The sequence below is a fragment of the Sturnira hondurensis genome, unplaced genomic scaffold, assembly GCF_014824575.4.
Source record: "Sturnira hondurensis isolate 20B ecotype Veracruz unplaced genomic scaffold, ASM1482457v3 Scaffold0009664, whole genome shotgun sequence".
Taxonomy (NCBI): domain Eukaryota; kingdom Metazoa; phylum Chordata; class Mammalia; order Chiroptera; family Phyllostomidae; genus Sturnira; species Sturnira hondurensis.
In genome coordinates, this window is record NW_028082295.1 from 478,716 (window position 1) to 500,111 (window position 21,396).

Consider the following 21,396-nt stretch of genomic DNA (forward strand, 5'->3'; position numbering starts at 1 on the left):
AAACTACATGCTCATTAACAGGTCCACTTGAATTCTCCATCCTCAAATATTCCCCTGAAAAGGGAAGAGAATATTTGTGAAGTCAAGAAAATTATATTTGTGTGTATATGATAAAAAGATTCCTTAAATTTAACAAGAATCAAAGTATTAATGAAAAAATTACATAGTTTTATCAAATTCTAAATTGCCAACATAGAGTCAATTCCACATTGCAGAAAACATACAGTGTACCTGCTGGATAGGAGTAGCAAAATGGTTACTTACCATGACAAAAAAAATAAAAAAGGCGGCAATGACATGCAACATAATACCTTGGGGAAAAAAAGAAATATTCTTACCAGAGACTTTAAAAAGAAATATTCTTACCTGAGAAGACTTTCTGAGAATAAAATTCAGAAAGCCACTGAATGGTAGACTCAGAGGCGGGGAGCAGGGGGCGGGGGGCGGGCAGGGTTTGGAATATAAGACAGAAAGCTGTACTTGAACAAGAATTAAATTTAAAAAATTATAAAAAAAAGAAAGACCTACAGTGAAATATTCCATATGCATTTCTCAAATATGCATGTGCAAACAAAATGCATCCCTGGCCAGGTGGCTCAACTGGTTGGGGCATCATCCCATACACCAAAAGGTTGTGGGTTTGATCCTTGATTGGGTGTGTACTAGGGGCAACCAATTCTCTCTCTCTCTCTCCCTCCCTCACTCTCCTGCCCTCTAAAATCAATAAACATATTCTCAGGTGAGGATAAAAGAAGCCATAAATGTATTACTCAAAAATACTGAGATTCCATGTTTTCAATCTCTGCAGGACATAAGGACTACTCCAGTTTTCTAATTTTATTTAAACATAAAATAATTAATTTTGCAAGTAGATAATAAGAGGCAATCATTAGCATTAAAAAAGGATGGATTATAATCAACACTGTACAGAAAGCAAAATTACAAATGCCAGCCTACTCATATAAAAATCTTTAATGTTTATACTGATGCATATGAATGCTTACCATCAAATCAAAGTGTTCATTACAAAAAACAGGCAGCTTAAGAAAAGTTTCAATGTTTCAAAAATTGCTTTTTTTAATGTATGTACATGAAGAATATTTTGTTACATAATATCACTTATTTAAGTACATCACTGTAAATAAAAGGAAGACTATTATAAATGGACTGTGGCCTTTTTCCCCCTACACGTTGCAACCATCTTTAACGTGCTTAACTTCATCTCAACGGTTATGAGGTTTTTGTTTCTCTTTCTTTCTCCTATTCAGTTCACATTTCAGGCTATTCAGCAGTTGCCTGTGATTCTGGTGATTCAAATCACTGGTGAAAGCTTGTTTGTTCTGTTTCCTCAGTTTTTCAGGAGGTTTTCTCCATAAAATGATCTCCTGCTGTTTAAAATACTTTCTGTCTTTTATCATCAAAAAGGACTAGATTCAAAAAGTACCTTACTGAAAATTTTTTTACATCTCTAAGTGTTGCAGTTGGCTCATATTCAGATAAAAATAATGTTATGGGCCCTGGCTGGCACAGCTCAGTGGATTGAGCACGGGCCTGCAAACCAAAGGATCATGGTTCGATACCCAGTAGGGCACATGCCTGGGTTGCAGGCCAGTTCCTAGCAGGGGATGCATGAGAAGCAACTATACATTGATATTTCTCTCACTCTCTCCTTCCCTTCCCCTCTAAGATAAATAAACAAAATCTTTAAAAAAATAATGTTATGGGAATTGATTCACCTTTTACTGGTGCACCATCCATTATTTCATACTTAGCAAATATTTCTGTTTCTGTTGTGGCTCTAGATTCAATTCGTGTGATCTCTTTTTTAATCAGTTGTTAGCTTCCTATGTTGGATTTTCATTTTTACTAATAAGAGGTAAATTTTTCCAGTCATCACATCATTTACATAATACTTTGATTTATTATATTCAAATTATATGTGCAGGCAATTTTTAATGCCTACACATATGCTAAAGAGTTGTGAACATCAAGGGTAGGTAGCAAGCCAGTGAATAATAAAGTCATTCTTTTACCACGTCTGTCAGCCTTCTTGCTATTGTCACTTTAAGAAAATACTTCAAGCAGATATTAAAACCAATGGCTTTTTAACTTGCATAAATTCAAAATCATAACTTTCTTCTGGGTCAGTTCTCCAGGCAAGGTTAGTTCTTTCACTCATCTATAATTCATGAGTATTATTCTTGTCACTGAAGAGTTCAATTTGACCTACAAATTCAATGTTAATTCCTTGGTGCTCTAGCCTTTTGCCAGGTTCTTATAAGCTAGGCTTACCTTTCCTGAAAAAGACTTCCAACACAGAAAAGACAGTGTGAATTCTGCCACCTTCAGTTTTCACTCCTGCCATCTTTCTGATTTGCCCATCATGAAGGACAACATCCATCTCACAAATGAGACCAAAAAGCCACCAAGAAAAATCAGCACCATGCCACGTGCCCCTCAACTTCACTCCTCTTCCCTCAGGAGCTCTCACCCACTTTTCAATAGTTCCCAGGGTAGAAGGGAGGGTAGCCTTGTAGAATTCCCCTGATTCTGCCAACTGCCAACATTAATGAATTTTCTCCAAAATGGATGATTTTACCAAAATAGTCTCAAGAGCCACAGGCCTTTGATTTTCCTCCTCTTTCCTCATGAAAATTCTAAACATACTACTGTTCTGAGATCACTAATTAGAAAAACATTTCCCCCCAAATGTCCAGAGAAGACAATACATGTGTTTAAGGAATAATAGAAATGTCAAAATTAATGATAAAAAATTTTAATGACTAGTGGTTCCTAAAAAATTAAACACAGAATCACATTCAATCCACTTCTGGCTATACATCAAAAGAATTGAAGCAGGGTCTTTTTTTTTTAATCCTCACCTGAGGACATGTTTATTGAGTTTAGAGAGAGGGGAAGGGAAGGAGAGAAACACTGATATAAGAAACATGGATCAGCTGCTTCTTGCACAGGATCCAACTGGGACCAAATATGCAATCTAGGCATGTGCCCTGAGACTGGAAATCAAACCTGTGACCTTTAGGTGAGGTGTATGAAGCGATACTCCAACCAACTGAGCCACACTGACCAAGGTCAAAAAGCAGGGTCTTAAAGACATAGATGCACAGTTATATTCACAGCAGGCATTATTCACAATAGCCAGAAGGTGGAAGCAACTTACAACAGCCATGGATGGATGAACGGGTAAGCAAAATATAATATATACACGCAAAAATAAAAGGAATTCTGACACACACTACAAGGATGAACCTTTGAGGACATCATGCTAAGTGAAATAAGCCAGAAATAAACAAAAGACAAACACTGCATGATTCCACTTATATGAGGGATCCAGAATCATCAAATTCATAGGAATAGAAAGTAGAATGAGTGCTTTCCAGGAAAGAGGGAAGGAGAGAATGGGGAGTTGTTTAAAAGGCACAGAGTTTCAGTTTTGCAAGATGAAAAGAGTACTGGAGATAGATGATCATGGTGGTCATACAACAACAGGAATGTACTTAATACCACGGAACTGTACATTTAAAAATGGTTAACATGGTAATTTTATATGTATTTTACCACAATAAAATAAAATTTTTAATGACTACTAACATTCAAATAGCAGTGGTGACTTTGTAACTACATCAAAAATATCCAGCCAGGACCTGGCCAGATGGCTCAGTTGGTTAGAGCATTGTCCCATATACCAAAAGGTTGCAGATACAGTCCCTGGTCAGGGCACGTGCCTAGGATGTGGGTTCAATTCTAGATCAGGGCATACCTAAGTTGTGGGTTCGATCCCTGGTCACAGAACATATGGGATTGATGTTTCTCTCTCACCTTGGTGTTTCCCTCTCCCCCAGCCTCTCTCTCCATCCCTTTCTGTAAGGTCAAAAATACCTCTGTAATAGTCCACCTTTGTAGCAGCTCTGTAGTTACCCAATATGAATCACAAAGCCAGAAATCACAGTCAACCACAGTTTGAATTTTAGATAATAAAGGTGAACTTCTTTAATGTGATAAATAATTCAAGCAACTACCTCACAAGTCCCCAGGACTAGTATCAGTTTGGGGCAAACAAATAATAAAGAATGTTAACTGATTTCTAATGATAAATTGGTACCAAAATAAATGCAGCTGTTCTGAAAACATTTTCTACATTGTAGTTTAATATGAAAACATAAATTTTCTTAATGTTCACTAATAAAACCAAATGCTGAATAGAATTCTATCATGAGGCTACCATATTACATTTTCTAGAAGTATTTTTATGAAAATCATTCTAAAAAAAAGGAATAGGATCCAAAAATCAAAGTGTATGGCATAAAGGAAACAAAAAGTAATCATTGCTAATTATTTTATCTGCCATGATTAACTACAGAGGAAAATCTGGATTCTGCCACAAGGGAAATTTAAATCTAGTATAACACATGCTAACAAAGCACAGGTAAATGAAGGTGGTATGAGGTATACCTGGCACCAGAAGCTCTTACCTCTTAGTAATCTGGCTTGGCTCCTGTAGATCTGGGTCCAGGTCAAAGCCCTCATTATCCAGCAGCCTTCGAAGCGTCACGTCTGCCAGTTGCTCCATGATCTTAAACACTTCTTCAAGGTTCAGGAACATGGAGAAGTCCCTCTCCTTACTATGTGTGGTAATTCGAATAGTAGCCGTCAGAAAGATGTTGGATGTTTTTTCTAATTTCTGGATATCAACCCAAGGGACTACAAGTTTAACTAGTAGGAAAAAAAGCAAAACATTTTATCCTAAAATTTGCCCCAAACTTGTGTACATCAACAACAATCCAAGGCTTTCCTTACACTAAGATGCAAATATCTTTGAAACCAGAGCAGGAAAGATCAGGCAAAGAATTGCTTGACAGCTGTATGTTAGAAACCAATTTATGTCCTAATGATTGTTTCAAAGGTATAAGTAGAACTTTTCAAATTGTTGGCTACTGCACATATACAAGAGACATCATTCTAAAATACCATGAAAATTTTCTCAAGAATATTTAAGCCGCCCTGGCCGGTGTAGCTCAGTGGATTGAGCACAGGCCTGAGAACCAGAGGATCGCGGTTCGATTCCCAGTCAGGGCACATGCCTGGGTTGCAGGCTGGTTCCCTGCAGGCCAACTCCCAGCAGGGGAAGCACAAAAGGCAACCATACATTGATGTTTCTCTCCCTCTCTCCTTCCCATCTAAAGATAAATAAAATAAATGAAATCTTAAAAAAAAGAATTCCATTAAAAAAAAGAATATTTAAGCTTTGGCCAGTACGGTTCAGTTACCTGGTGCTGACCTGCAATCCAAAAGGTTGTGGGTTCAATTCCCCATCAGGGCACATGCCTAGATTTGGTCCCCAGTCTAACCATGTACAAGAGGCAACTGATCCATGCTTCTCACTCATATTGATGTCTCTCTCTCTCCCCTCCTCCCTTCCCCTCTCTCTAACATCAATGAGCATGTCAAAAAAAGAAAGAATATTTAAACTTAAATATATGCAATCCACATAAATGCCAATTTCAAAAGCAGCATCCATTGTGTAAACTATAAAATAAAATGCAAAAGAAGATTATTCACGATCTCATTTAAAGAAATGGGCTTAACAGTCAGACTGTGTCAAATGACAGTTGTAGTCTTAGAAGACAGGGTACAAGTAGCTTTTATGGAATTATTTTTAAAGTAATGCAGTACAAACAGTTCATTTTATAAACAAGTGTTCTAGTCTCAGAAAAGTCTCCAGCACACTGGTAGGTAGGCTAGGGTGCTAATACAGAAAAAATGGGGAAGACACACATACCACAACTTAAAATAATAAAAATTACCAACTATTGAGAATCATTTAGTTTTTTCAAATTTAATACCCTAACAAAATTAGGGTTGGTGACAATGATTGGTTAAGTGTTAGAAAATAACTCATTTCACTTTTCAAATAAAGAAGGGGATGACTGTATTTTTCTTTCTACCATTTCTTTTCATTTATTTTGCAATAAGGTCTTAAGGAGTTAATAATTTTAAAAGGCCAACTTTTACATTAGGCTATAGCAGCAAATTTCAACCTTTTTCATCTCGTAGTATACAAATTATTTACTAAAATTCTGCAGCACACCAAAGAAATATATTTTTGACTGATCTAACAAAAACAGGTATAATTTTGACTCATTCACACAAGACAGCTATTGTTGTATTGGCTGTTGTCATTTTTTATTTGAAAATCTAAGAGAAAAGAGCTCAGTGCCCCTGACTAAGTAGTCAGGCATTGTATGCTTTAAAAATTCTTGCACATACTGGTTGAAAATCACTGGGCTAAAGAATAAGCTTCTTCAGCTATTTCTAGTTGCTTTCACATAAAGTCCTTTATACACACACATACACTATCAACTTTCATTCATTAAGCATGCAGTTTGTGAAGAACCCTGCCCTTAAGTAGTTTGTTTAAATAGGGAAAAGAGACATGTAAATAAATAAGCAACCAGTGACTTGACAGGACCCAAAATGGTATCAATTTTGACATGGACAAACATGGTACCAATCATGAGTGGGCCAGGGAAGGTCCAAGGGGGTAATAAAATCTGTATTGAATTTTGAAGGATGAAAGGAGTTTCCAAATAGACATTGAATGGGAAAGTAGAGGAGCAAGAAAGGCCAAGGTTAGGTCAGAACACATTCCAGGTGGGGTGGGGAGGGGCTGTGCAAACAAGGTGTAAGGACTAGAGCATCAGGACTGAGGCTGGTGGCCTGGGAAAAGAAGGGAAAAGCATGTGCAGGAAGGTGGTTAGAGCAGAATTCAAAAGGAGACCCCCTTGCCTTGGGCTGAAGTTGAAACATAAATTGAAATGCAGAAAGAAAAAGAAGTATGTGTGTGTGTAAGTATGTATAAACACAACATCCATACCACCCTGAGTGGGCATTTGAAACAATATTTGTTTCCAAAAGAAGTTTCAATGAGAATAACTTTTTAAAAATTTCATTATACAGTTGACACTTGCAACTTTGCTCTTTCAAACCTTGGAATTCCATTGCCTACTATGGTGACTGTGAGTAGATAAATGTGTGAAAAGTAAATCATTCCCTGAATCTCAAAAGGACCCAGGTAAAGAATATGCCTTCCAGAAACAAGTGCCCAACCAGCTTCTCTTCCAGAAGCAGTCATGACGTTCAGGGCTGGAAATGTTTTAAATGATCCCTGTGTTAAGAAGCAGCAATATGTTCTACTCCTTTAGAACTACTGGGCCATCAGTCCTAACACTGGGTTTTCAAAGCAATGTAGAGTAGTAAAAACCCTTCAAGGCTATATGAACAGAGCTGCACAGAAACGATTCTTAAGGCAGTAGGAAAAATGAAGTCTCACCAAATCAAATACCCTTAGTGGTAGTAGGATATATAATTAAATATAGTTTTCTGCATAAGTTATTTGGAAATTAATCAAGCAACACCTGTTATTATCTCAACTTCCTTAACTTTTTTGTGGTCTGACTCTTCTTGCTAAGAACTTATGTCGGGACCAGTGCTAAGCACCCCAAGGGCCAAGATCATCAGTGAAGAGCTAAACCCACCCCAAAGCCAGTGCCAGCCTCACTTACGTTCTTTGCCCAGGAAGAAGGAGTAGAAGCAGAGGTGGTTGATGCTGAGGTACAGCCAGCCCTGGCGGGGAACCCTGCCCTTCCAGCAGCAGCATGAGTAATAGGTAATCAGCTTCTCTGCCTCCGGGAAGTTGAACCTGGCCTCGAACTTGACCAAAGCCTCGCGGAACTTCTCAGGCTCCTCTTCCTGCTCGGCCAGCCGACTACTTGTCTCTTCTGCAATCAGAGCCTGACACACAGAAAGATAACAGTCCCTCATTCAGGGAGAAGAACAAGGTGGGGGAGGAGAAACAAAAGCGGGAAGGAGTCTTCACTGCTCAATAAGACACACAGGATAAATAAGAACAGCTCACCAAGCCATGGCTGGTGTCGTTCAGTGGATTGAACACAGGCCTACAAACCATAGGGTCGCTGGTTCAATTTCCAGTCAAGATACATGCCTGGGTTGTGGGCCAGTAGGGGGTATGCGAGAACAATTCACCAGTCTGTCTGTCCACCACCCAGGAACACAACCATATACAGCGGGGGGGGGGGGGGGGGGGGGGGAAAGCTGGGGGAGGAAACCTAAGGACAGATCTCTTGTTGGCCACTTACCAGCTATAAGGCTTGGGGCAAATCACTGACTGCTATGCCCAAGTTCTCAAACAAATTACTACTTTATCATACCTGTCTACTCTTCCATGCAGGGATATGAGGATCAAATGGTTAACATATGAACTCAAAGCATCAATCCTGAAGAACTACCCAAGTTGGAGTTAAAAGTTAGTCTTTATTTTTGAAAAAAACACCCTACTAAATCATCTTCCTGCCCTGGCTGGTGTAGCTCAGTGGATTGAGCACAGACCTGCAAACCACACGATCACGGTTCGATTCCCAGTCAGGGCACATGCTTGGGTTGCAGGCCAGTTCCCAGCAGGGGACTCACAAGAGGCAACCATACATTGATGTTTCTCTCCTTCTCTCCTTCCCTTCCCCTCTAAAGATAAATAAATAAAATAAAATAAAATTCTTTAAAAAATCATCTTCCTAATGAGGTTAAAAAATTTTGGTATAAAGCCCTGGCTGGTGTAGCTCAGTGGATTGAGCACAGGCCTGCGAACCAGAGGATCATGGTTCAATTCTCAGTCAAGGCACATACCTGGGTTGCAGGCCAGTTCCCTGCAGGCCAACTCCCAGCAGGAGACGCACAAAAGGCAACCATACATTGGTGCTTCTCTCCCTCTCTCCTTCCCCTCTAAAGATAAATAAATAAATAAAATCTTTAAAAAAAATCTTGGTATAAAACTAACAACTGATAACTGCCAGACAGTGTGATATCTGATACATTTAACTTTCACTATATATATCTACAGTCTTCCAAAGTAGAAAAGGAGCATATTGGTTGAGGTTCCTGAGGTCCTAAATAACACCAAAGCTGTTGGAGACAACTCTGAACTCTTACCAGCCCAGAGACAGCATTCAGAGTAATCTACATAACAAACTAGACTAAAATAGCCCTTATTTTCTATTAGTTCCACCCCATATATTTACCTTCCCACAGCCTGCCACCCCTAGAAGCCTAAATTCCTTTTCCTGTTTTGTTACTTCTCTACAAATATATCATTCTTTGTCAAGATGCTATAAAAGCCCCAAGTTCTAACCACTCCTTTGAGCTACTCATCACTGAGTTTCTCCCATGTGTATGTGTGACACACATATTAATAAACAGTTTTCCTCTTGTTAATCTGACTTTTGTCAGTTTAATTTCCAGGGCCACAGCCACAACCTAGAAGGATAGCGAAAATTTTTTGCTCCTCTACAGAAGCTTTCTTAAAGCCCCAGTACCAAAAATTAATTTCCTTCCTCTGAATTAAGAAAAGAAACACTTAAATCAAAAAACCACCACATCCATGTTAGACCAAGAATTGGCATGCAGTAGGGGGTGGGAGTGTGAAAAATAACTATGAAACAGGCATTTCCATAGCTAAGCCCCATTGTGATCTGACCCAGGGAACCAAGGCACAGGCATTCAAATCAGGTTGAGGTATAACCCAGAAGCTGAACACATCCCCATCACAGTCACTCACTTGCTAACCCAATGGGCCAGAGGTGATACCAAGAGGATACCAGTCAACACAGCCACATCCTGGCTGGCTTCAGGAGACCTCTGTTATCTACTTGGTCCCATAAGTATTCTCAGCCCCCAAAGGAAAACACTGCTTCTATATTGTCCATTTAAAAATGAGAATTCATTTCGACACCCTTTACTAAAAACCTCAATCACTTGGACTGGAATTTTACCCTAAAGGAGGAAAACTGTATTACAGAGGTTGCTGTGTGAAAGTGTTTAATGAGAGGGTTAAATTTAGAATAAAAAACAGTATTTCCCTGCCTGATAGGGTTTTTTAAACAATAGCTACCAAACTACTTGTTTTACAGTGAGACCAGTTATATAAGATGTAATTCATAGGAGATATCAACAGAGAGTCCCCAAAATAGTCTTCTCTGACATCTCAAAACTTAATTGACTATAATTACACTCAAGTAATAACATATTTTAAGAATAAATATCCACTTTTAGGAGGAGGAAAGTGCTAGTTCCACTAAAATAAAGAGTTACAAGATGTTGCAACTGCAAAAAGTTGGGAAAAACTAATTTTAAAAGTCAAATAACATTATTATTCTGCAAAAACATAAATGTTAATATTATATTTTTCCTGAGACAAAAAAGGACTTTAATAAACATAGAGAATAACAAAAATTTAGGCCTGAGAATGAGGTCTTTTTGAATTTTAGGTGTATTTTGCTGAACTGACACTGCAAAGTTGAAAGGGTAACAAGTGGAACTCATCTGACTTTGTGTTCAGTTACAGTGAAGAAAGAATAGCATTAAAAGTGCTTCAATAGCCCTGACTGGTGTAGCTCAGTGGATTGAGTGCGGGCCTGCGAACCAAAAATGCTTCAATGTTCAAAATGTTATAAGGAAGTTATTTTAAAAATGAGAAAATGAGGAGAAATGTTACAATAAAAAATACCTACCTTTACCTTCCCTTTGACGAAACTAGCAATATCTTCTTTGTTATCAAAGACAGACAAGGTATGGAGGAGGTTCTGTTCCAGCCAATCCCAGTGCTGGGTTATCTCCTCTAACGTTGCACCTGGGTTATAACAGAAAAAGATACAGAAATTAAAAGACAAAACAGTTCCCAGAACATGAATTTGTTTTCCAAATGGCATGAGTCCTGTGTTTACAGTATTAAAATATCCTAGTTTCTCTTAACCTGTACCACAGTTTGCCAGCTGCCAATAAAGGCACCCTCCACTGAAGGCACAGTAGTTCTCCACCACTGCACTTGGATTTGTAAACATCTGTCCCAAAACCACATAGATGGACCAGCCAACCAATCAGTTACCCTTGGGACTGGTCTGTAGATGTCCTGCCTCCTTAACACATGGAATTCCTACAAACTCCAAATGACAAAAATATTCATAATTATACAATAAGGGATACAAGCTCCAAGCAGTACAGTGATTCTCAACTGTCTCACTCAACCATTTCACATGAGAGGCCCCAAGAGGAACTTCAGCCCAGATTCACAGAGGAAGACCCTCTTGAGAAAGTTCTGTTGGTTGCCTGAGGGCATTGTTACTTGTAATAGGCCTCGTTGAACACAGTTTCCAGGTTTACAATTTTATTTGCACTCCATATTTCTTACAACATTATCCCTTAAAAACTTATGTAAAAAGAGGTTTCATAGTACATGTTAAAACAAAAACACTGAAGTGCATACAAGTAAGTTAATTTCTTTCAAAGGCATCAACAACAAAAAATCATCCTATTTTTGAAGCATTGAGCAACACTGTTACCAAAAAGCTTAGTTGTGTTACTTGTCTAGGTTCTTTCTCAAAGGGCCTCCTTGTCCTCTCCCTGGACAATGAGCACCTGGGATTGGAACTGTGCCAGCTCCTTTTGAGGACCTGGCACATAGCAGGTGCTCAGTAAAGTCCATAGACTTGAAGCAAGCATAGCACCGAACAAGAAAATGTGCATGTGCATCAAATGTGTCTAATATAAAAAGAGATACACAATTAGAACCAGATTTCCAAAATGGGAAGCAAGAGATATACTCAGAGAAATGATGGGCTAGCATATAAACCACAGTGCAGAAGCATTTCACCAATGTGAGAGGCATGACAGCCAACAGAGCCACATTCCACTAACACAAAAAGGTTCTTAACACTGAACTTTCCCTGGGTTAATGGCAACCTTCCTCTACCTAGAATAAAAATGTATGTGTAAATCTTATAAATACCCTAGCATAAAAAGGCCACAGAACTCACTCTGGACTTGTAGATTTGGGATCAGGGAGTAGCAAGAATACCTGTATTAGAACTGTCCTGAATGGACAATTTGGGAAAGAATAAACAGAAGAATCTAAGAACATAAGGAAAAATGAGAGTTTAAAACAATGGTATTTATTTTCTTGTATTCTCACAAGTTTTAGGGATGGTATTGCCAAAGCAATGTCCTTCAGTCATCACTAAAGCATGTCTTCTCATCCATCCTGGACAGCCAGCTCCATGACTCTCTCCTACAATATCTCTGTTTACAGGTTTAAGAATCCCAGCCCTGTATCAGAAGCACCTCATCAGTATCCTAGTCAGCTTGGGCTGCTAAAACAAAATACCACAGACTTAGTGTCTTAAACAACAGATATTCACAGTTCTGAAGGCTAGGAGTCCAAGATATTAGTAGATTAGGTTCCTGGTAAGGACCCCTTGCTAGCTTGTATACAGCTGCTTTCTCACTGTGTCCACTCATGGAAGAGAGAAAGAAAGATCTGTGGTCTCTCTTCCTAGTCTTTTTGGACACCAAACCCATCATGGGGCTGCACCGTCATGACCTCATCTAATACCTCCCAAAATTCCCACCTCCAAACACCATCAAATCAGGGATTAGGGTTTCTATGTATAAATTTTATGAGAGTCACGATCCAGTCCTAACAATCAGTGACCCTACTCAACTATCCATCAATCCAACCTCCCTTGTCTTGCTCTTTAAGAATCAATAACTGCAGGAAGCAGCCCACTTAGGGTTTGGGAGAGCTAGCTCAAATGTGATTGGTTATGATCCTCTTACTCTCTACCTCCATCTCACCTAAGGAGGACCTCAGTGGTACCCAGAAACCACTGGCCCTTCAGACTCCCCATTCCTCTTATGAAAGGGAGAGATCATTTTAAAACAAAATGAAAACAAAGAATTCCAACCTCCATTGCATAATTCTCTTGAAGTTTCCCTACACTGTCTACCTGAACTTGGGACCCACATTGCCTGCTTGGTTCCTCATATTCGGTCCATCTGGTTTACTTGCCTCTTGCTTAAATCTCCTTGCTTGTGCAGTGTGCTTGGATGACAACTATTATAGGTGTCAATTTAAAAACAAAAACTAAATGTAGTGGGTCAGCAATGCTGTCTTTGCAGCACACAATGCACATTATACAATCACAAGAGAATGTGTATAGGTCCTCACTGAAGCCAATAACCCACAGGTACCTTGAGTTTGCCTGGGTCTCTGCTCCCCTCTGGCACTTTCAGGTTCCCTTTCTACATCTTTATCCTTTATTATCCATCATAATAAAACCAATTGGTCAGGAAAATGTTTTAAGAGCAAGGAATAAATGGAAAAAGGAATATCTTGATTGGCCTTCAGTCTTTTGCTGCATGTTTTCATGTACTTCCTATTTATAAAAAGAAAAGACTTGAAGAAAAAAAGAAGAACAAGAGAGTGGTGAGAACTCAACTCTGTGACCTATCTTTTCTGGGCACTGTCTCATTGGCCTGTAATGGAGAGTGAATGAGGAAATGGAAGCTCCAATACTTCTCCAGGGTGACATGTATCATATAGAAGGCACACCAAGCTAACTCATTCTCTACAACCTTGAAGTATCTTGTAGTATTCCCACAACAAGCTGTATTTCAATTTTTAAATAACATTTACATAATCCTTAGGTCCAGTATACTTCCTATGGCTTGACACATAAAAAAAAGCTACTTTGTGCTTGCAGGTAGAGTGGGTTCTTTTCCCTAGTAACCCCATTTTCCTAGATGACATGAAGCAGGTTTTCATTCATCCTGCTATTAAGCTCCTAGGGCGAACGCAGTCAACTGTTAACAGATACACAGGTGTGTCTTCCTCAAGCGATAACCACAGAATTACACCATGAATAAATTCTAATCAAGTCCCAAAACAGTGTATCCTATGAATTAAGACTTGAGATTATCATCAAAAAATTAAACTATTACTATTTTTAAAATTCTTCCACCTACCAAGGAGGAGCTTGCAATTGGGAAAAATAATACTAAAACATAAACTAAGCCCAAACCTTGACAGAGATAATCAATACACATGATATCCATGTCCCTGAGCCACAGTTACATTACAATCTGTCACATTACCTTGTATATAAGACATACTTTTATGACCCTCTCAGCAAAGACAATCAGTATGATGAAACTTTTCCACCCTACCATCTTCTATTTCCTACAAGAGCTGCCAAATGACAAGGACTTTCTCCAAACCATAACTTCCTCTGCCGGGAAGTCTTATGATGGGCTTCAAAAATATGGTAAATCAACGCAGGCCAACTGCATCTCTGTAACCTCCAAGGACCAAAAAGGAAAGTCTTCCCACATACATGACACATCAAAGCTCTGTAGTAATGTTTCTCAAATTACATTAAGTAGCCTGTCAGAAAATAGCTTTTAAAAAAATGAAACAGAATAGAAAATAGAATGCATACCACTTTATAAGGGCAACTACTGAATTGTGATCACAGTTACACACACACACACAAATATATTTCTGTCTGTGATACTGGTCAAAATAAAGTTACAGACATATCAGTGGCAGGAAATATAAAAAAGAGAAGCTAAAATGTGAATTTTCATCCATTAAAGGGACAAAATGATAAAAAGGCTACAAATTAACTCAACACCACAGCAGTATCCCCACTGCTTCTGCTATGGGCCTTTCAAGAAAAAGGACAGCAATTGTTATGGCCTGAATCTGTTCACCCAAATTCATATGATGAAGTCCTAACATCCAACGTGTCCATATTTGAAAATAGGACCTTTAAGGAGGTAATTAAGATTTATTAAGGTCTAATGAGTGTAGCCCTGATCCAATAGGCCTGGTGTACTTATCAATAAGAAGTGAAATACACATCAGGATGTGCCAAGAAAGGGCACAGCTCCCTAAAACCAAAATCCATAGGAGTACTGTGGATCATAATAACATAAGTCCAAATAGCAGAATTATATCTTATTTTATTAAGGCCCTAATTTTGAAGAAATAGCCTTCCCTATCTTCTTAGAAAATTAAAGTTCACTGGATCTTAAATACCACCCACACAAGAAGTCAAAAATCAGATTTATAAATTCATATGCAAAACTGAAACACAGTATGAGAAGACTCATTTAAGACCAGAAAACTAACAATGCTGATAATTTATAAATCAATGACTTATAAAACTTTGTGTTGTAAGAAAGAACATCCAGACATGGCAGACGCGAGACATTTTCTGAAGACCAGCACGAGCCAGGCATGTTGTTGGATATGTCATGCAGGTATATTGCTTATCTTTATAAGAACAGCACAAGATAGGTACTGTTATTTCCATTTTCTAGATGAAAAAACTAAAGTGCAGAAAAGAGCCAACCTGGAGGTTTTCCTGGTTCTACTTGTAATACACTCTGAGACAAGAGCTGGCACTGGGGGAGCTGAGTCACTTAGAAACTCATATACAATATTTATTTCCTTATGTGTTCCCCAAAGGTATTTTAAAGAAAGAAAACAAGCACCTTATTGACTATACCTACAGAAACACAGCAATAAATAATGTGATCCAAGCTTCAGTTTTAAAAAGCAACTGTCTATGCATAGTAAATATCCAATTTTGAATTAAATATCTTTTCTAGCCACTCTGATCAATTTACAATAAAATGGGCATTGTAAAAGTGTACCTCAGGTCTGTTCCTCTGCAATAGTAAAATATTTCTCTACTGCCCCACACTAAACAGTCCACTGTGTAAATGCCTGGACGGAAAACCACACAGACACAAAGGGGTGAATTAAAAGTATAACTCTCAAGACAGTGTCACGTCTAAATTCCACTTAACATTCATCACACAAAGAACTTCTCAGAGGCAAAATTACACATGATGGGGGAAAGGGTTGGACTGAAGCCTTTAGTTTCCAGAAACCTTACATTCTTTTAAAGTAATGAAGGAGCATCTTTACATTAACATGTTAAGGTTCAATATCAGTATCACATCTTCATAATTTACAAAATTTTTACCTGTATTTCTCACTGTGTGGATTAGGAAAATGTTTTAAACCTTTCTTTTAACATAATTTCCTCACATTTTTGCCTTCAAATTAAAATGAATACAAAGTGTATGTACAATTAGTGAAAAACATAAATACAACCTCCTAAATACAGAAAATAGAACATATTTTTAACTTATAACTGAAATAGTAACTTTTTAAAAGATTTTATTTATTTATCTTTAGAAGGGAAGGGAAGGAGAGAAGGAGAGAAACATCAATGTATGGTTGCCTCTTGTGAGTCCCCTGCTGGGAACTGGCCTGCAACCCAAGCATGTGCCCTGATTGGGAATCGAACCGTGATCGTGTGGTTTGCAGGTCTGTGCTCAATCCACTGAGCTACACCAGCCAGGGGCTGAAATAGTAACTTAAATGTCCTTGTATTAGTGCCATTAGCAACACTTCTCAGAAGCAGGGACAGTGGCAAAGATGCAGGAAAATTTTACCTATAACCAAAAGAAAAACCAATCAATACAAATAGCAACAGAAATAACACAGATAAAAGAACCACTAGACACTCACATAAAACAGCTATTACAAATATACTCCATATGTTCAAAAAGCAGAGGTCAGCATGAGGATGGTAAGAAGCTACATAGAAAATATACAGAAGGATACAAATCAAACTTTTAGGGGCAAAAAACACAGTGTCTGAAATCAGAAATATACTGGATGGCATTAAAAGTAAATTGGACATTGCAAGAAAAAAAGAGTAGAGAATTTGAAGAAATAGTGATACAAATTACCTAAACTGAAAAACAGAGGAAAGAAGATTAACAAGGGAAAAGAACTGGGATTCAATGAGCTGTCAAACAGCCTAAAAGTGTGTAGTTGGAGTCCCAGGAAAAACAAGGGAGAAGAAGGATCAGAAAACAGAAAAAAATCATATATATCATATATATATATATATATGTATATATATATATAAAAATCATATATATCATATATATATATAGTGTTTAAAGAATAAGAGCTGAAATTTTTTTCAAGTTTGATAAACACTAGAAACATACATATCCAAGAATCTCAAATCCCAAGCACAGAAAGCATAAAGAAAATCAGACAAATGCACATCATAAACTGATAAAAAACAGTAATAAAGAAGAAAAAGAGACAAAATTTATGGACAAAGAATGATACATAGCAGATTTCTTATCAGAAGCAATACAAGCTGGAAGACATAGAACAAGAGCTCTAAAAAGTACTAAAAGAAAAATGAATTTACCAATATTTGAAATAAACATACGTGAACTCCTATATAATTGGTAAGGAGAAAATCTTCCTAACCATGAATCAAAATCAGAAAGTATAAAATATGAATTTTACATCCTACTATATCTACTCTTAAAAAGAAAACAGAAACAAAAAACTTGCCCTGGCCAGGTGGCTCAGTTGATTGGAGCACCATCCTATACACCAGAAGATCGCAGGTTCAATTCCTAGCCAGGGCACATACCCAGGTTGTGGGTTCAGTCCCCAGTTGGGGAGCATATGGAAGGCAACCAATTGGTGCTTCTCTCTTATATCAATGTTTCTCTGTCTCTCTCTCCCTTCTTCTCTCTCTAAAATCAATAAGTATATCCTTAGGTAAGGATTTAAGGATTTAAATAAATACATAAATTAATCATCGATTGACTAGATTGATTTTAAAAAAAAACTTTGCATGGTAAAATACACCAAAAGCAAAGCCACTAAAAGATGTGACAAATTGGGATAACATTTTTTAAATTCCGTACCTCAGATAAAAATAATATTCCTAGTACATACCCAATATCTAAAAATTGAGGAAGGAAAAATTACAACCACCCAATAAAACACTAGGCAGAGGATAAGAACAAGGAGGTTCTGAACACAGCCCTTAAGCATAATAAAAGAAGTAAAAATTAAAACTATGCAGAAACACCTATGAGGTTGCCAAAAATCCAGAAGTTTGACAATTGATCTGATGACAAGTCAGGGAAAGCAGGCACTTTCATCCACTGCTGATAAAAAAAGTTTTTTACCAAAGGGTCGCAGGTTCGATTCCCAGTCAGGGCACATGCCTGGGTTGCCGGCCAGGTCCTCAGTATGTGCCACATGAGAAACAACCACACATTGATGTTTCTCTCTCTCTCTTTCTCCCTCCCTTCCTCTCTCTAAAAATAAATAAATAAAATATTTTTTAAAAAGTTTTTTAAATGGTTCAAGTCCAGTGGAGGGAGGGGCATTTACTGATATTTAACAAAGTTTCATAGTCATTTACTCTTTAATTCAGCAATCCCACTTCTAATACTCTATCCCAATGATTCAACAGCAAAAGTACAAAATTATTTATCAATGAGATTATTCACTGGGGCATAATTTGTGCTGGCAAAGGTGGAAGACAATACAACTGACCACAGATCACCGTAACAAATGAGTGGGGGACCCTCTCCAGAAAACAATTATGTTCTGGAGGACCCTTGCAGTACACTTTCCTCCACTAGGTGAGTGTCCTAGGAACCCATCTGTATCAGTGTACGAGCTGGCATTGTTGTGAGAGGCTGTGTTTGGCTTCAGTGAATTTTTTTGCAGACTCTTTCAATGCATTTGCCCCCTTCATGTTAGCTGATTTACAAATGCACCTGCCCACACTGAACAGAGTGTTCAGCAGTTTTTGGCCAAAAAACCCACATGACCCTCATGCCCCATCTTCGCCCAATCTTGCTCTGAGCAACTTTTGTTTTTCCCGGATGAAAAGAGTCCTCACAGGGAAACATTCTGTTGACATAGAAAACATGAAACAAAAAATGGCAGAAGCACTTTTTAGCATCATAATCGACGAGTTCAAAAACTGTTCTGAACATAAAAAAGTCTCAACAAGTGTATCACATCAAATAGAGAGTACTTTGAAGATGACTGAAGTTTAAACATATAAGAATAAACACACAATTTTTATAAATAAATTCCATATTTTTCAGTCCCATCCTATATAACAACAATGAAAAGGTTTGAAATATTGCAAGATTTACCAAAATATAACACAGAGACACAAAATTAAGCAAATGCTGTTGGAAAAATGGTGCTGAAAGACTTGCTCAATGTGGGATTGCCACAAACCTTCAATTAAAAAAAGAAGCAAAATAAAACAAACACAGTGTCTACGAACTACAATAAAGCAATACACAATGAAACAAAATATGCCTGTAATTACACAGAGAAAATACTATTTTAAACAGTATTTTGACTGTATATCCATAGCTAAATATATTCTAAGGCCAAATAAAGCTGCAAAAACTTAAATTTCATCCAGTACTGTCTTATTGTTAATAGTAATGTTGGTATTATCTAGAACCAATATGTTTGGGGGTGTGGATGTGTGTATGAGAAATAATAATTATGTAAATCTTGTTAGAAACCAAGATTTTCAATGAATAAAAAAGGAAAACAGACTTCCGCCAAGATGGAGGCATAGGTGGAAACACTGTGCCTTCTCCCACAACCAAGTTTGAATACAACAAAGGGTTAGTAAACAAAGACACAGCCAAAGAACAGAAAATTGAACTCTATGGAAGTCCCACTACAACGAACCGTTCAACTGGTAATAGGGGCGGAGCCAGCAGTGGAGCAGGGTCGGGCAGGAAAGATCCCCCGACCCAGGCACACAGGCAGCCAGGACCCAGTCAGGGTGCAGGGCAGACTGACAATGGTCGCACCTTCGCACACAGAGAGATGGAACGCACAGGCCCCAGCGGGTGAACCCAGTGGTGGAGGGCTGACCACAGTTGCACATTCGTGCGCAGTGGGACGGAACGCATGGGCCCCGGTGATGGTGGCAGCTGTGGTAGCAGCAGCGGGAGGTGACAGAGGGGACCACCATTGCTCCTCTTTGACCCCGCCCACACGTACAGCGTCACAACCCAGCAACTGAATTTCCCTGCTCTGGTGAACACCTAGGGCTCCGATCCTGCTATGTAACAGGCATGAACAGTCCAAAATGTGGCTCGAGAAGAACTCAAAGCCCCAGAGCTGATAACTCTAAGCAACCAAGAAATAGCCAGCCTCTCAGATGCACAGTTCAAAATACTGGTAATCAGGATGCTCACAGAACTGGTTGATTATAGTCACAAATTAGAGGAACATATGAAGGCTAAACTAATTGAAATGAAGGGAGATGCACAGGAAACCAATAGTGATAGAAAGGAAACTGGGACTCAAATCAATGGAATGGACCAGAAGGAAGAACAAAACATCCAACCAGAAAGGAATGAAGAAATGAGAATTCAAAAAAATGAGGAGAGGCTTAGGAACCTCCAAGACATCTTTAAACGTTCCACCATCCGGATTATAGGGGTACAGAAGGGGGAAAGAAACAGCCACAAGTGGAAAACTTATTTGAACAAATTATAAAGGAGAACTTTCCCAGTCTGGCAAAGAAAATAGACTTCCAGGAAATCCAGGAAGCTCAGAGAGTCCCAAAGAAGTTGGACCCAAGAAGGAACACACCAAGGCCCATCATAATTACATTAGCCAAGACTAAAATGAAGCAGAGAATTCTAGAAGCAGCAATAGATAAGGGGACAGTCACCTACAAAGGAGTTCCCATCAGACTGTCAGCAGATTTCTCAAAAGAGACCTTCCAGGCAAGAAGGGGCTGGAAAGAAGTATTCCAAGTCATGAAATCCAGAGACCTCCATCCAAGATTGCTTTATCCAGCAAAGCTTTCATTTAGAATGGAAGGACAGATAAAGTGCTTCTCAGGTAAGGTCAAGTTCAAGGAGTTCATCATCACCAAGCCCTTATTATATGAAATGCTAAAGGGACTTATATAAGAAAAAGAAGATGAAAAATATGAACAGTGAAAGGACAGCAAACTCACAGTTATTAACAACCACATCTAAAACAAAAGCAAACCAAGAGGACAGCTAGATCAGGAGTGGAGCCATAGAAATGAGAATACATGGAGGGTTAGCAACAGGGGAGTGGAAGGAGGAGGAGGGGAGAAGGTACAGAAAATAGCATAGACAGTAGGTAGAAAATAGATAGTGGGGAGGGCAAGAATAATAGAATCTAAAGAACTTGAGACACATGGTTATAAACTAAGGGGGGAATTGTGGGGGAGGTGGTGTGCCGGGTGGAGGGAAATGAAGGGGGGGAATAGAAGAACTGTAATGGTATAATCAATAAAATATAAAAAAAGAAAAAAACAAATATAAAATCAAAGTTAACTTATAACTATGTACCTTTACAGCAGAAGTGAAAAGTATGAATTCATGACTTACCATTCTTTTTCATAACAAATACTTCTTAGCTCATACTTAACAGAGAAGCTTTGGAAGCAATGACAGCCATCCTTATAATAATGAGCAACCAAGCCTACACCCTAGACTGTGGACCCTAAATATCATTCCCCAGTAATAGGAACCAGGAATACTTGGATAAATGGCCAATTCCAGACAAGAGGCAGGAGATGCACAGGACATGCATTT

General features: G+C 38.4%; 1 protein-coding gene and 1 pseudogene across 3 annotated transcripts in view; both read right to left on the bottom strand.

Annotated features, from left to right (window-relative positions):
- TBC1D8 (TBC1 domain family member 8) overlaps positions 1-21,396 on the bottom strand; it is a 187,785-nt gene that overhangs the window by 55,958 nt on the left and 110,431 nt on the right. For all 3 annotated transcript variants that reach the window (XM_037057271.1, XM_037057270.1, XM_037057269.1), the window contains 3 exons: positions 10,602-10,720; positions 7,584-7,812; positions 4,494-4,734 (listed from right to left, as the gene is read on the bottom strand). In XM_037057271.1, coding sequence (XP_036913166.1) covers positions 4,494-4,734; positions 7,584-7,812; positions 10,602-10,720 — 589 coding nt within the window. The remainder of the gene's footprint in view (positions 1-4,493; positions 4,735-7,583; positions 7,813-10,601; positions 10,721-21,396) is intronic.
- Positions 1,072-3,190, bottom strand: LOC118994630 (vacuolar protein sorting-associated protein 26A-like; annotated as a pseudogene).